General features: G+C 31.7%; 1 protein-coding gene across 2 annotated transcripts; it reads left to right on the top strand.

Moving 5' to 3' along the window:
- Positions 1 to 230: 230 nt before the first annotated feature.
- LOC134282080 (acyl-coenzyme A thioesterase 9, mitochondrial-like) lies at positions 231 to 12,699 on the top strand. Of its 2 annotated transcripts, none has more exons than XM_062764524.1 (14): positions 231 to 345; positions 2,473 to 2,582; positions 6,552 to 6,600; positions 7,553 to 7,752; positions 7,943 to 8,026; positions 8,306 to 8,406; positions 8,780 to 8,853; positions 9,117 to 9,184; positions 9,896 to 10,007; positions 10,246 to 10,336; positions 10,574 to 10,659; positions 11,184 to 11,274; positions 11,803 to 11,956; positions 12,463 to 12,699. In XM_062764524.1, exons 1-14 carry the CDS (start codon positions 314 to 316, stop codon positions 12,504 to 12,506), a joined length of 1,296 nt encoding a protein of 431 aa, XP_062620508.1. In that variant the 5' UTR covers positions 231 to 313; the 3' UTR covers positions 12,507 to 12,699. The 2 variants fall into 2 exon arrangements, with proteins under 2 accessions (XP_062620508.1, XP_062620509.1); XM_062764525.1 differs by having other exon boundaries at positions 237 to 281.
- The last annotated feature ends 808 nt before the right edge of the window (positions 12,700 to 13,507 follow it).

Raw genomic sequence — 13,507 nt, 5'->3', positions numbered from 1 at the left:
TAATTTTCATTTATGTTTTAGCTTGCATTAAATATTCTTATTAAATTCCAATTTCAAATTTTGCAAATTTATCAGTAATGTAAAAATAAGATTTTTTTTCTATAATAATTGTAAAACATATATCAACAATTTTATTTCAAAGCAGAAAATTTCCGGAACTCTAAGGGCCAATTGAAACGCACCTAAAATTATTTACATTCTATCAATATCCGGTGTAGACTACACATTGAAAAGTCATCTGTCACTCATCTTCAATCATTAATAATGTTATTCAACAGACTGTAAGAACTAGAATCTCTCATATTTATTAAAGATGTTCACAAGACGGAACTGCATTTTTATAAGGTACCGTTCAAATTTGATTTGCAATATACTATTACAGGGGCGTCGGCAAGTATATTACATTGGGGAGGCTGATTGAAAAAGGGGGGGGGGGTAACTGCATGTGTTTTTACTTAAATTCAAATTTCTACCAGTATATTGATATATTTTCCCATTCTGTCAATGTTTCAAAGACTCCACCTGATTAAAAAAAACAAAATCGTTTTATATGATTTTATTTACGTCATGTCATAAGCACATACGAGAAGCACGTAGTTGAATAAATATTATTTTGAGATGCATATATACTTATCTTTAAAATAATCAATTAATAAGCACTAATAAACACTACATAAATGAAATCTGTTCATTAAATAATACACAATGTCACTGCACTTTAAAAGCGTCCAAAAATGAAGCTTCTCCCGTGCTGACACAAAGTCATTACAACTGCCAAAATGTTCAAAACATTGTGTTATAAATGATGTTTTACATATAGCACTAAGTCTTTACTCGACGCAAAGCAGAAAATGTTCAACACAATCAATATATTAAAATTTGTATCCTTTCAAAATATCATTGAAAAGATCATAAAAAATATATATCTTTTAATGTACTTACTTCATAATGTAACCATGCGTATTGTTTAAACCAAGTGGGGTTGAATGAATATACAGTTTTTTCAATGGGTGGCACTGTAGCTTGCCGAAAGAACGCTTACTAGGAAATTTAAAATTAACAGGTTGATTAATACCTTTTAATCCGGCCATTTTTGAAATTGAAATGTAGAATAAGTGTAATAATATTAAAAAAAAATCATCTCAAGTTGTTTTAGACAGTGATTTTAACTAATTTTCAGTTTTTTTAATTAATATGCTCATACGTTGTAATATTTTCGATAATTGTTTAATGACTTGCAATCATGTTGAATCATCAAAGCTTCCAAACATCGATCGACCAATTAATTGGACAATGAACAATTTGTAGCAAACCCGCACTTACAGCAATCATAATGACTACCCTGTTGTGTACACACGCCAGGTACAGGTATATATAGACATGCATGTATATCCCGTTTGACGTCTGTGTAAACAATAGCTTGTACACACTTTGCCGCTCCATTGACCACAGAACATGCAGAATGCCGCTATACTCGCCGCTTCAATGAGCAGATTTCGCCGTTTAAAAAAATCATTTTAAAAAGAAAAACAATCTCACTATTTTTTTTTTTTTTTTTTTTTTGAAAATTATTGGGGCGGCGTGGCCAGAGCCGCCCCTTTGCCCTGTATTAGCAATATTTTCAGTAAGACCAATTTAGTTTGATTTGTCCACTTTCTGTAAAATTCTTTTCAAAATTCAATTTTTCTCCCATGGGTCCGTTCTAGCTCAAACTTACCCAAAGATTGCCTTTTGATAAAGGGATTTTCATTCTAACATCCTGTAGTAGGAAAGGAGAAATGCACGAAGAAAACGTATGGCTGGACCGGGAATCGAACCCCGGGACCCCTGTATTACTAGTCAGGTGCTCTATCCACTGAGCTATCCAGGCCGATATCCACTGTAAATCCTAATTTTCTACAATCCTCCCTCCTTAACAGTCTTCGATTTGAAGACATTAGTTCAAGGGCCCTGCCAGGAATTATTAATTTAATTCAACTTTTCCTACTACAGAACGTTAAACGGCCCGGATAACTCAGTGGTCAGAGCACTTGAATCAATTATTTTTGCATCATCTTATATTTAGGATTTGTCAGTTTGAAACTCGGGAATATTTCTCGCACACGAATAAAAGTTGGTTAACAGTATTTGTTTCATTTAATGTTATTTATGTATAGTCATAATGTTTATATTGAATATCACTTGAATTGCATTCCACAACCTCTAGCTATAGTATCTCTAGAAAATCAGATTTGAAAATGATTTTTTTTTTCAAATGACTTTAACATATTCAAACATTTAAGTATTCATTATCAATTTTTTTTGCCTCAATTCTTTATTACTCTCTGAACCAGAATCACTTTAACATGCAAACATTGAGGTCATTATCAATTTTTTTGAATTACTCTCTGAACATAGGTAAGGGGTTTGTCATGAGTGTGGGATATTAAAAATGAATTTCTTACATGCAATATATACATTTCTCTTTTGCAGCAATGCAGTTAATTCATATTGCCACAAATTGATGTGGGGAAAATGCATAAAATTAAAAGGAGTATCGAAATCTGTTTTTGAGAAACGTCATGTGACTACAATTGTTGCAGGTAATTGTTTAACTGATAATGTGTTAGAAAATACAATTCTACAATAACAACTAACAAGCTTTGAATTTATATTTATTAATATCATAATATTTACATCCACTGAATATTTTCTCCTTTATTTCTTAAGAAAACCCATTGCGTTAATCACTGCATGAACTACATTAGGCATGTCGCCTGTACAGATTTCTTGATCAGTGGCTGTTCCATCAATGAAACGTATAAAGACGTTCGCCTTATTAATACAATAATTAATCTTTTTAAGCTTACTTTAAATGATCATTTAAACAGATATAAATATAAACAATAAAATGTCTTTCTCTGTAATGTTATTACTGGAATTAATGGTCGCAGCTATTGCGTAAAAAATTTACATAACCCGCTTATGTTAACACTTACTTAACGCTTACATTAATTCCAGTAATAACAATCAAAGAAAGCATTTTATTGTTTAAATATATATAAAATAAAATTAAGATTTGAGTATTTAATTCAATAATTTTAAGTTCAATAGAATTTAGAACATGCCTATTTTCCCCTTTTCATTTTAAGCATGCATATATTTTATTTTTAATTTTTTTAGTTCAACAGGATCAAAGTCTTAAGTGAGCTCTTGCAATAGATGTGTGATGAAAATATGTGCCCTTGTGTTTGTTTTTAGCTCTACTGGTCAGAGACCAGATTATGCATAAAAAATTAATTTCAATATAACTTGGCACACAAGTAGACTAAACTAAGATACATAATTCCGTGTATCGGTTTTTGATTTCAACGAACGGTGTTGGCGTTGTTACTAAAAATAGAAATTTTTGTGAAATTCTTTCAAAATGCTACTCCTCTTACAAATTTGGTCTGATTTCAATATTACTTGGCACACAAGTAGACTACACTAAGATACATAATTCTGTGTATCGGTTTTTGATTTCGATGAACGGTGTTCCATGTTACTAAAAATAGAAATTTCTGTGAAATTCTTTCAAAATGCTACTCCTCCTACAGTTTTGGTCTGATTTCAATATAACTTTGCATATAAGTAGACTAACTAAGATACATATTTCTGAGTATCGGTTTTTGATTTCAACGAACAGTGTTGGCGTTGTTACTAAAAATAGAAATTTCTGTGAAATTCTTTCAAAATGCTACTCCTCCTACAAATTTGGTCTGATTTCAATATAACTTGGCACACAAGTAGACTACACTAAGATACATAATTCTGTGTATCTGTTTTTGATTTCGATGAACAGTGTTGGCGTTGTTACTAAAAATAGAAATTTCTTTGAAATTCTTTCAAAATGCTACTCCTCCTACAGTTTTGGTCTGATTTCAATATAACTTGGCACACAAGTAGACTTAAGATCATAATTCTGTGTATCGGTTTTTGATTTCGACGAACGGTGTTGGCGTTGTTACTAACAATAGAAATTTCTGTGAAATTCTTTCAAAATGCTACTCCTCCTACAGTTTTGGTCTGATTTCAATATAACTTTGCATATAAGTAGACTACACTAAGATACATATTTCTGTGTATCGGTTTTTGATTTGGACAGTGTTGGCATTGTTACTAAAAATAGAAATTTCTGTGAAATTCTTTCAAAATGCTACTTCAAATTCAGTTTTAATCTGATTATAATATAATGTGGCATGCAAGTAAACAACACTAAGAACATGATTATTCAAGGATCATTATTCTCTTTTTTGCTAGTGTAAAGTTTCAATTCCCAACTGCTTAAGTACTTTCCTCTTCCTTTGCTATAAGTACAAACCAGTAGAGCTTCAGTCTCGACAGAGACTTCTGGTTTTATTAATTATCTGTAAATTTTTCCCATTGTTGACTTCTCATGAACTAGTGAAACATCCTCTTACAAGAAGGAAAAAAATAGGGTTTGGTCATCTACTTGAGAACTACTTTTCCAGAAATGAAAATTTTTAGCAAATGCAAGTTTGTTTTGTCAAGAACACATCAGCATATGATAATTTAAAGAAATACATATGCAAGCATCCTCAGGTTGTACAGATTGATCCATGTTTCTTCAAATCAAGCCGTATGTTAAAGTATGGGAATATATTGGGAAAAAAAATCTCTCAAGAACATCATGGACCATATTTAAATTTTTTAAGTTCAGTGAGCCACAACATGGAATGCTTTGCTAATAATTATTTAATATAATAATGTACATTAGTGCACTGTGAAAATTTTCTGCACAGTAGTCCATGTTGATGTTATGACATGAAGTGATGGACATTACATATCCTATTAATCTCTATATCTTCAACTTAGAAGCAGGACTAAGACCATGGTTTGGGTGAACACATGATTTATTTTAGTAAGACATCAATATGTTTCAGTGTTACATAATAACCAATAATACACATAGAAACTGCAGATTACATAATAAGCGATAATGAACATAATAAACTGCAGAACACTGAATATCTATAAATATAAATCATGTGATAAATCTCCACTACACTAACCACTCATATCACTTTCACTCAATCACTTTCTCTCATGTTCTTAAAGTTGGGCGGGAGGGGTGGTATAAAAAATATGCAACAAATGGCTGAAAAATTTTGACAAGGTCTGTGTGCACTGAAAAATTTTTTGAAAGTGACGCTAAAATGGTAGGTCTTTCCTAATCTTATGAAAATACGGCAATTTCATTGGTCAGAATTTAAAAGACAGTCCAGCGTTAATTTGATTGGTTTAAGGCTGCGAAAAACAAGATTTTGATTGGCAGGTGCAACTTGTTTTTCCAGGGGGTGGGTTGTTTTATCGCTTTTTTGGTTGTGTGAACCCTGGTAACCAGAATTACTGTATGACTGGGGTTTATCCCAATGACCAAGGGGGTGACAGCTACTTGTCTGACCGGAAGTAAACAAAGCAACAAAACAAAACAATAGCAAAACAAAATGGCGTAATTTCAGATTTGATTAATAAATATTAAATTACTTTAATCTATCAAATTTACAGTTTAATACTTATATGTACATTAATTAAATTCATTTCATGATAGACCAATAAAACACTTGTATCACCACCACCTTGTTTAAATGGTGCACACTAATTGATATGCTAAATTTAGGGAGAAGTTGGAACTGTTTATCTTGAGCCTGGCTTTTGATATTTATTTATTTATTTTGCCCCTGAACTTTGTTTAGTGCTTGTGATGTCAAAAAAACTTTTAATGTACATGTATTGACCCCTCCATTCCATGTTTTTATGAATGCAGATTGAAGTTTTTAAGACATTATAAGAAAAATACATATGGAATGTAAATATATGAATATGAAAGCATTTCCATGCATTGCTGATTCAAGTTTATTCAACCTTGGCACCTTGGAGGTAAAATATGGGGATTCAAAGTTTAACATGTGAATATACCAGCCAGTACATAAGATGTTACAAAAAAAATCTCAGAAGTTTGGCCAATCATAATAAGTAAACATTTCCAAGTTGTTTGGATGCAAATTTTTATCGAATTATGGACTGTTAATTTACGGAGGACTGAAATCAATCTGATAAAAATCAAACTTTCCACTTATTAGCTTCTTTATTTTGATGCTCATGTGACAATCAAAATGCCAGGAAACTATAGTGAAGGTTTGACTTTAATCAGGCTCTGGGGCTAAAATTGGGGATAAAACTGATTATATTTTGTGTAATGAATGTTTACCTACTACATGTATAAATATTAATTATTTCTGAGTTTATTAAAAAGATTTTTTAAAGCTAGGCTATGTTAGACATATAAAATGAAAGCATCCATATGTTACATGTGTTATGTAGATTTAAGTTCAATTAAGTCATATGACCTATGAGGGTAGGTAGGGGAACAGTATGGAGAAAAAATCCTTTAAAACCTTATATGTTGAACAGCAGGGCCAAATTGACTCAAGAAGAATTGTGACCAAGTGGTCTCTATTTATTCTGTATATGTACATTTTGTTTTAAATATTTATTTTTCTTTTCAGCAAGAGAGTCTTTGAAAGATTTGGTGGGAGGAACTAAGAAATTAATTGGGTGAGATATTTAACAAATGCTAAATTACATATACATCGCGTAAAATCATGATTTGATAAAAATTGAAAACTAGAAATGTCTGACACATTGCTGACATTGGTACCTCCCATTAGTTTGAAATGTTTTTTGGAAAGTTTAATTTCAATTTCTATTCAATCTGATTAAAATCAGATCTTAATTTGTTACCCTCTGAAAATCTGATGGTCGCTGTACAGGAGGGTAACAAAGATCTGATTTTAATCAGATTGTTGATACTATTGTCTTTCAAGCATGGGAAAAAATATTTGTGCTTAAGTTGTACATGAATGCCAGTTACAAATCTTGTTAGATTTTTGTTTAAGATCCCTTATCTAAAAGGATATATGAACTATGATTAGTTGCATGGCCCAACTCCAAAATATGGACAAAGTAGTACCAGAAAAATTACTTATTTGCACATATTTCTACATTTCAAGGATTTCTACAGACTGAAACTTTCCATATGTTCTAGTGTTGACTGGGGACAGGTCGGTGGTAATGATATGGCATGTAATGATATGAATTCTATATCTTAAATTTCAAGATCACTGTGAAATGGGACATATATTTCTACCCATCTAATAATGTAATTCTAAATGGCATGAATTATATCTGTGTATATAAGTTGTGTTTTTTTACTTGATATAGCCCTAGTTATATCTTTGTATTGTCACTATATACCTTACATTTATATTAAGTACGCTTGGACAAATTTCCGCAGAAAATTTGTGACCGTGTACATAACGTAAATTAATACCACGTGGAAAAAAGTACTTCTACAGTATCGGCAAAACATTTAATGTCCGTACTTAGAGAGAGATATTCATATCATTAAATAAAGAAAATTTTTGTAGACTGTGTAAAACAGTCATCACAAATGTACAGGATTTCAAAATTGCAGCTTTTTAAATTTCAAGTTGAATTTGTACTACAGGGTGAGTGATGAGTCCAGTAAAACTGAGTTGGGGCCGGTGGCAGAGTCTCAAACGGAACTTCCTGTCCGTAGAATGTCTGACAGTTATTCTGAGGTCATTATTCCATTATCCGATGTTGTCGCCAGGCAGAAGTACCTCAATCCAAGCTTAAAAGGGGTACGATTTGGAAGAATTCTAGAAGATTTGGACACATTTGCAGGTAATTACACATTCAGATAATCATTTTATTTTGTAACACTTTGTGTGCAAGCTCATTACATCATTAAATAAATTATTATTTAAGTTTTTAAAAAGTATATAGAACTAAGATGGAAGTAAATCAGGCTTGCCATATGATAGTACATGTATATGTTTTTCTTGTATACAGTAAAGTAATTTTGTACTTTCAGTTTACATTAGTTATAAGCATACTGTGGTGGACAGGTCGAAGAAAGCAGCAATATCCATAGTAACCGCTCTGGTGGATAGGATAGGTAAATATCTACAGAAAATGAAATATCCCAAACTATTTTGATGTTTCTTAGGGAATGATTAATTTTTTAAAGTCTTGGTATACATTAGACTCTAATTTTTGTATTTTGAGTTGGTTAGGGTTAAATTACAATAAAGTTTAAACTGAAACCTTTATTACAACCTGTAAAGTTTATACATCCATAAAAAAAAAGTTGTGCCATTTGATCAAAATAAAGTAAATTCTTAAAACATTAATATAAAGATCATAATTGAACTACATGTAATCCAAATATATGCAGAGAAACAGACAGACATTGTGCCAGATTTAAATGTCAAGATGACGGGAAACGTCACATGGGTTGGAAAATCCTCAATGGAAGTCACAATGAAACTACAACAGGTGATTCTTTTGTTTTTATTATAAAATCACATTCAGTTAAAAGTTCATAATACAGTAAATACTTTTAAAAAATGTCAACGAAGAAAAGTTATTGTACTATCATATATACAGTATTTCAATCTTTTATGTAAGTGTTGCAACATAATTCAATTTTAATCTTTTGATCTTCTCACAAACGATGAAAGGTGAGTCAGTCAAAGGAACTAATTTCAAATAGATAAGGAAATGTTGGTTTTTGTATTCTTTGATGGAAAGCCAAGTATGATCATACTGTCATAAATAGGAAAGACTGTCAGTATAATTTTTTGTTAAAGTACATAGCATGTTAATCAACTAGGCCTAAACTACCGTAAGTGTTTATTTTATCTTACAGGAGGTGAATTCTGCATTAAATACCATACTTATTGCTAAATTTCTGATGGTTTCAAGAAATCCAGCAACTAAAAAGTAAGTTATGTGTTGCTGGACAGAGAAAAAAAAAAGAATGCAGAAATTAATTGATTTCATACTTGTGTATTCTTTGCCAGAAATAAAGAAAAGGTAATTAACTCTCCATCTGCATGCTTAAAAGCTCAAGGGGAAAAAATTACCCAAAGTAGCAGAAATTTGTTTTGCAAAAAATTAGTGTTTCAGGAGAATGAAAAGCGAATTGAAATTTTAAAAAGAAGTATTTCAGTACAAATACAACTGAGCTCTTTTTCCCTTTACAGGGCAGCAGTTGTATGTCCATTGAAACCAGAAACTCCTGAGGAAGAAAAGACATTTCAGCTTGGAGAAGGTACTTAATAAAGCTAAATACTTCTCATATAAAAGACATTGTCCACCATATTTCTCATTCATCATCTCTATACCGACAACCCCTACATAAACCAGACCTCTTAACAGATCAAAATATTTCACTGTATAGGTCTCAGGAATGTGGATGTACATAATACATTGTCATTACTACTCTGTCACGATGAAATTATGAAATTTTAAGCACTTTTTTCCAAGCTAGGTGAAAAGGTACATCAAATATACAAGTTAATACATTACTTTAAAAATCTAAGACCACAAAAGGAATACTACACAGAATACTACAGACCAGCCATGAGTTTCTAGTGTGCAATAGGGTGTAACGAAATCCAAGGGTTTATATATACATGTATGTACCTATGTGACAGTGCCTATTTATGAGTAGTGTTCAGCTGTAATATTAATGTAATATTTTTTTAATAAATTTTTTTAATACTAATTTAATATTAGTGAAGAAAGCACATTCAAAGATAAAATTCTGTTTTGTTATGAGAATTTGAATTTGTTCATATAGCATAAAACAGAACTAATGAAATTGCACTACCCAAGAAAGCCAGTTTAAGGACCAGTGTATATAGACTGTATGGTGTACAATGAATTTAAGTAACAGTTCATCTTGTGTAAACTATAACCTTAAAGCAAGTCAGATGATACATTTACTTGTAAGAACAATCAATCTATATTCTATTTTTAGCAAATAAGTTGGTGAGACAAGGAGAAGCAAAGAGAAATCTTCTTAAAACCCACCCCAGTGAGGAAGAGAGAGAAATGATCCACCAACTGTTTCTTCAGACTCTGGATCCTAAGTAAGAATCCCTGTCACTGACTTTAAGACTAGTAAATGTGCAAAGATGTGTATACCTCTACATTTAGTGATATGTACAGTTTGAACATAAGCAAAGTCTGCAAAAGAAATTATTTTTAAAATATTAAAGTTGGCTTAGGCTTTAAGCCATCGTGTTATTCACAAATAGATATAGAAATGATTGAGAGTGCAGCAAGTGTAAATGAATGTACTATGCTTCATTTATCATATTATTGTAGCTTCCAAACATTTCGTCATCGAGTGAAGCCAGAAAACAGTGTGTGGATGGAGGACACAATCTTAAAAAATCTCCACATTTGTTTCCCGGAGGTAATTTACTACATATCTTACAATTAAAATACATGTAGTACAGCTACAAACTTTCATTTCAAACTGAGAAATTGTGAACAGATGAAGAAACATTTTAGAGTTCAAAACATATTTTTTACACCTCTAAGAAATAACATTGGATATAGAATCACAGTGTAAAATATGCAAACTTTGTTTCTTGCTACTGTTATTCCCAGCGTGTATTTGTAAGTACAATAGCTGCTTTATGTTCACCAGGCCAGGAATCTTTACAACAAGATATTTGGTGGGTACCTGATGAGGATAGCTTATGAATTAGCCTGGGCTAATGCTGCCCTCCATTGGTAAGTTCAACATTGCTCCATTATTGATGCAGTTAGCTTTTCACAAGACTATCTCCAATGTCAAATTCAGTTTAGGTTTTCTTGTCATATGCATCAGAGAAAATCAACTCTTCATTATTTCATACCCAGAGATTTATTTTGGGTATGCCTGACCTATATTCCAAAGTTAATCTATTCCTGTTGTTCAGTATGCCAAATACTTCTAAACTTATTTCATGTGAAAAATTAATAATTTTTAATTGCAAAAAGCTAAACTTTTATATATCTGTACTTCTGAAGTATAAAAATCCTGCAGAGAGACAATTTTTACAAATTTCCTGTTTACAATAAAACAGGCATATAATGATTCAAGTACGGGGGATGAACAGTTTTGCTTAGTTATAAATTGAATTTAATTCCTTTATCTGATAATTTAAAATGTAATTCAAAGGTACAGGGAATGAAAATCACTTTGCTTTCAGCACCAGTTTATTTTAAGCAACCATTGTCTAAAAATGATAAATATTTGTGAGTATTTCTTTCAGTTCTTCGAGGAACTTCAGCCTGATGATAGTGGATGATATTGCCTTTCTGAAGTCTGTAGAGATCAGGTCTCTTCTGTTGATGTCCTCCCAGGTAGGGCTTAAGGCAATCATGTACAGACTTCACAATTCAATTGGTTAAAACTTTAATGGCAATAGACAATCGAGTGCTTTGAAGTGGTACAATTTTCCATTTGATTGAAATGTTTTGAGATCTCTTTAGAAAGTAGATTGTCCAATAATGACATGTCCATTTCTTCTGAAAGGAAAAAAAGTGGTCAGGTGATTCATTCAAATACCTGCAGAACGGGTACTCCATAAATACAATAGCCAATCATATCAAAATTTTACATAAGTCCATAAATACATGATCAACCAATACATGTGTTATGGACTTATGGTAACTCCAATAAAGATGATAAATTGATAATTCTGTACATATTTGTTGCAGTACATGTTTTACAGAGCTGAGAAGTCTTTAACTCTCTCCTAACTTCATAAAATCTCCATTTCAGTTAAAATTGTGTTCTTTCTTGTTTCTAAAGAAACAAGCATGTCATTATTTAATAACAATTGATGATCCAAGACACAACACCCGCTCCCAATTTTTGTTCTCTTTCAGGTTGTATTTACACGGGATACAAATTTACAGATACACGTCCACGCGGAGGTTATAGACCCCGACGATGGAACTCGATCTACCAGCAACAATTTTCATTTCACTTTCAAGTGCCATGAGCCAACCATACCAACTGTCATGCCTAAAACCTACGCAGGTATGGGACCAGAAAGTTTAGCTTAATAAGAGTAAATTTGAATTTGCATCCTCTTATTTCACGAACTGTGAAATCACTAATTTTTGTGGGGGTCTAATTTCTGTTGTTTTGGAGGCTTGGAGAGACCAATGAATTTATGACCACCACGGAATAAAAAAATTTCTTATGCTTTATGTACAACTAAACTTTCTCCAGCCACGAAATCAAGTCCCCACTTTAAGAAATTGCTTAGAAGGATATCTGGATATCTTCACAGTACATGTAGCTTTAATTGCTAGGTTTTAGAGAAAGAAAGTCAGCATTTTTCTCTTATAATCTTGCTATTTTGCCAGATACATGTACAAATGTATTTAGCTGTCATAAGATCCATATTTTTTGCACATGTTTTTAATAATGTAGAAAGATGCATTACCTCTTTGAATTCATTCAATGAGATAATCATGCTTTAGAAAGAAAACTTTCTAGTTTTTATTTTTTTAAATTTGAATTTATTTTGTACATTTCAGAGTACATGTTGTACCTGGATGGAAAGAGACACTTCGAGAGCTGATCTTCAGTTTGTTTACAGTAAAACACAGTTATAATGAACATGCTTACAATGAATTGACACTTACAGCGAAGTGATCTTAAATCCCCGTGACTTTATTATATATTGTAAACTTGAGAGATGTAACGAATTACACTTATAAGTAAAATTGTCCGTCCCTGGCATTTCGTTATAATAACAGTGTTTTACAATGTAGTTAGATACAATGTAGTTAGATACAATGATAAACAGGATAACTGAATCAGTAATGTGTGTACACCAGTAAATGATCTGATAATGATAAATAGGATAACTGAATCAGTAATGTGTGTACACCAGTAAATGATCTGATAGTGATAAATAGGATAACTGAATGAGTAATGAGTGTACACCAGTAAATGATCTGATAATGATAAATAGGATAACTGAATCAGTAATGTGTGTACACCAGTAAATGATCTGATAGTGATAAATAGGATAACTGAATGAGTAATGTGTGTACACCAGTAAATGATCTGATAATGATAAATAGGATAACTGAATCAGTAATGTGTGTACACCAGTAAATGATCTGATAGTGATAAATAGGATAACTGAATGAGTAATGTGTGTACACCAGTAAATGATCTGATAATGATAAATAGGATAACTGAATCAGTAATGTGTGTACACCAGTAAATGATCTGATAGTGATAAATAGGATAACTGAATCAGTAATGTGTGTACACCAGTAAATGATCTGATAGTGATAAATAGGATAACTGAATGAGTAATGTGTGTACACCAGTAAATGATCTGATAGTGATAAATAGGATAACTGAATGAGTAATGTGTGTACACCAGTAAATGATCTGATAATGATAAATAGGATAACTGAATCAGTAATGTGTGTACACCAGTAAATGATCTGATAGTGATAAATAGGATAACTGAATCAGTAATGTGTGTACACCAGTAAATGATCTGATAGTGATAAATAGATAACTGAATCAGTAATGTGTGTACACCAGTAAATGATCTGATAA

Source organism: Saccostrea cucullata, unplaced genomic scaffold (assembly GCF_032062105.1).
Source record: "Saccostrea cucullata isolate Sc308-1 unplaced genomic scaffold, CSIRO_AGI_Scuc_v1 ctg232, whole genome shotgun sequence".
NCBI lineage: Eukaryota > Metazoa > Mollusca > Bivalvia > Ostreida > Ostreidae > Saccostrea > Saccostrea cuccullata.
Note: the sequence above shows the minus strand (reverse complement) of the source record. Positions and strands in the feature narration are given on the sequence as shown.

What these genes read in the sequence shown, in the direction of transcription:
- LOC134282080 (XM_062764524.1), top strand. Translation starts at nt 314, where the DNA reads ATGTTCACAAGACGGAACTGCATTTTTATAAG. An exon ending in TGTGACTACAATTGTTGCAG is followed by an intron (nt 2,583 to 6,551) that starts GTAATTGTTTAA and finishes TTTTCTTTTCAG; the next exon opens with CAAGAGAGTCTTTGAAAGAT. An exon ending in GCTAATGCTGCCCTCCATTG is followed by an intron (nt 10,660 to 11,183) that starts GTAAGTTCAACA and finishes TATTTCTTTCAG; the next exon opens with TTCTTCGAGGAACTTCAGCC.